Source organism: Boleophthalmus pectinirostris, unplaced genomic scaffold (assembly GCF_026225935.1).
Source record: "Boleophthalmus pectinirostris isolate CB_2022bp ecotype Guang Dong unplaced genomic scaffold, ASM2622593v1 HiC_scaffold_21, whole genome shotgun sequence".
In the NCBI taxonomy this organism is placed as follows: domain Eukaryota; kingdom Metazoa; phylum Chordata; class Actinopteri; order Gobiiformes; family Gobiidae; genus Boleophthalmus; species Boleophthalmus pectinirostris.
In genome coordinates, this window is record NW_026571175.1 from 35,722,773 (window position 1) to 35,725,783 (window position 3,011).

Sequence of the window (3,011 nt, forward strand, 5' to 3'; positions counted from 1 at the left end):
CTCCGGGCGCGCCAGAGTTTTTCTTCCTTCGCTCTCCTCTCGGATCAATCACGCAGGACAGTCTTTTGATAAAACCCTAAGTTGTCATTGGGCAGAAGTAATCATGTGACAGCGGCTCAATTTCAACCTCCATGAAGTCAATAGTTTAACCGGAGCCTGCATGGTCCCCACTGTGAAAAAAGTCTACGCGTGCACGGGGGAGTATGTTTGTATGTGCTTTTCTTCCTCGTCGATTCGGTAGAGTTGGTAAAATCACGCGTGGCAAACTTTCCTCGGCTCTGAGCGGGCGGAGATGAATTACGAATTCGAGCGAGAGAGCGGTTTTATCAATAGTCAGCCGTCGCTTGCTGAGTGCCTGACATCTTTCCCCCCTGTCGCTGATTCATTCCAAACTTCATCAATCAAGGGCTCGACGCTTTCACGGCCGACGCTGCTGCCTCCTCCCTTCGAGCAGACCATCCCCAGCTTGAACCCGGGCAGCCATCCGCGCCACGGCCGGCCCAGGCACAGTCCCGATGGGTGCAGTCCGCTGCCCACCGCCTCGCTGCCCCCGGAGTACCCGTGGATGCGCGAGAAGAAGGCGTCCAAGAGGAACCACCTGTCCAGCGCCAGTGCCATCTCCAGCGGGGCCGTGTGCTTCTCCCCGAAAGGTGAGTCCTCCACCAGCAGGCCTGAGGAGCAGAGAGCAGCAAAGTTAGGGTCAGTTTTTAGGATTTTATTAAGTTTACACACGAAGCTGCTCAGTAGGGACTTGCACAACGCGTAATCACGCATTTGTACTCCTAATAATATAATAGATATCGACATTGTGCTCGTGCCAAGCTCAGCCACAGCTCATCCATAGATCTGGACCCGTTATAAGATCCAGTCATTAGAATATATGTTTAAAAATCAAGTGTTTAATTCAGTGTTTTGCATCCAAGGCGCACTCCAGATAACCCAAATCTTTCTGTATGGCACAATGAGCATGTAAATACATAAAGTGTGGCTGCTACGTGGTGATTTATTCCCCCCAAAGCGCGCCGTGGACGACTTTTGATGCGTGACAGTAATGAAGACTGATGGTTGCCGAGGAAGCCAGCCCGAGCATTCATTTAGTGTCCCACACAAGGGGCCAAGCTCACCTCTCTATACTCTGTTAAGCTGCGCGTTTTATTTGTATTTTTTCAAGATTTGAGACAGCTATTTTAAGGTGTATTTATCTCCAAAACACTCCTCTGCTCTGCACTGCGCTGGGGGTCGCTTGCAATTTGATTTAGGCCACACTAATTCAGTTTTATTTGTGATTTATTTTTATTTATTTGCAAGATATGTAAAATGTGGTTAGCTGTATTTTAATGTTAACTTCATCCGTGCGTCGTGGCGCATTTGGGTATATTTAAAGCGTGATAAGGATCAGCTTTATAGGCAAAGGGAAGAAGCCAGTGCTACGCGTCAAAGGCAGCGGCCATTTTGCTCCACAGCTACGAGAGCCTAGCGCGCTGCTTCCTCGCTGTTTTTCTAAACGTGATGCTTGTGTCCAGGCTCGCCCGAGATCGCGGAAAGCGGCGTGGGAGCGGGGCTCGGGAGCGGCGGAGCTGGAGGTCTCTCTGCCGGAGGAGTAGCAGCAGCAGCGGCGGCAGGAGGAGGAGGGGGTTCGCGGAGGCTGAGGACCGCGTACACAAACACGCAGCTACTCGAGCTGGAGAAGGAGTTCCACTTCAACAAGTACCTGTGCCGGCCGCGACGCGTGGAGATCGCGGCCCTGCTGGACCTGACCGAGCGCCAGGTCAAAGTGTGGTTCCAGAACAGGCGCATGAAGCACAAGAGGCAGACCCAGACCAAGGACAGCCACGGCGGGGACGGGAAAGGCCGAGGGGCGGGCGAGGAGTCACTGCAGAGCGAAGACGACGAGGAAGGATCCCTTTACGAGACTTTTCAAACGCACAACAATAACAACAACAACAGCAGCGAAATGGCGTTTACAGCCGCGCCGCTGAACTGCAATGACAAAAATCTCAAACATTTTCCCAATTCTACGCCGGGGTGCTTGTCAACAATGGGGCCCGGCTCGGCATCTGGAGCCCCGGACAATGGCGAGTGCAGTCCCCCGGCTTTGGACGTCTCCCTGCACGACTTCCAGGCTTTCTCCGCGGATTCCTGCCTGCAGCTGTCCGACGCAGCCTCGCCGAGCCTGTCCGAGTCTCTGGACAGCCCCGGGGACCTATCCACGGACACTTTCTACTTTTTCACGGAGTCGCTGACTACAATCGACCTACAGCATCTGAACTATTAACCCCAACTGCACGCGTTTTGTCTCTCCCGTGGACACGAATTTTTATAATTGTTTGTAAATTGGGCACATTAATTTTGTTGATATTTGACAAGGTAAGGCTCGATTCCGAATCTCTGAAGTAGTTGTAATTACCACAACAGACCCTGGAATGAAATGAAGTGTGTGTGTGTGTGTGTGTGTGAACTAAGGATGCAATATTCATAGACTAATGGAAACCTGCTCCTTTTTATTTTTGTATAGCTTCTTGGATATTTTTGTTAGAATACATTTAACTTGATACAAACCCTGTCGTCCTTGTAGTTATTTTCTAAATAATTAATTATGCATGGAAATACAGAAAATAATTAGGTCAATATGCAAATTAAACAACAGGTTGGTTTTGAATATAATTAGAAAACTACAAACGCTAATTGACTTTTACGCACGGCGTTTTACGCACGGTGAATTGTATTTTCTCACATTTTAACTTAATTTTAATCTTTATTTTTTGATCAATTATAATAGTATTGGTACAAAAAAAATATTTGGAATTTAAAAAAAATGTGGTTTAATATTTTTGATGCAAACACGCAAATTTAACGTGGGTATGTTTTGAAATTTTTTGACGATTTTTTTTCCTCGCTTTTTTTTTTTTTTTTTTTTTTAAAGTGCACAGTAATTTCACTCTCGCGTCGCGGAGTGTGTGGGCTGCAGACATCGGGTTTAAAGCGCGCCGCGTTCGCCTTCGGGAGCCCAT

The 3,011-nt window shown here is 48.3% G+C and overlaps 1 protein-coding gene across 1 annotated transcript; it reads left to right on the forward strand.

The window, feature by feature from the left end:
* Window positions 1–292: 292 nt before the first annotated feature.
* Window positions 293–2,519, forward strand: LOC110160385 (homeobox protein Hox-A2a). The gene is made up of 2 exons (XM_020925024.2): window positions 293–650; window positions 1,524–2,519. The coding sequence occupies exons 1-2, from the start codon at window positions 293–295 to the stop codon at window positions 2,273–2,275; spliced, it is 1,110 nt and encodes a 369-aa protein (XP_020780683.1). The 3' UTR covers window positions 2,276–2,519.
* Window positions 2,520–3,011: the final 492 nt, after the last annotated feature.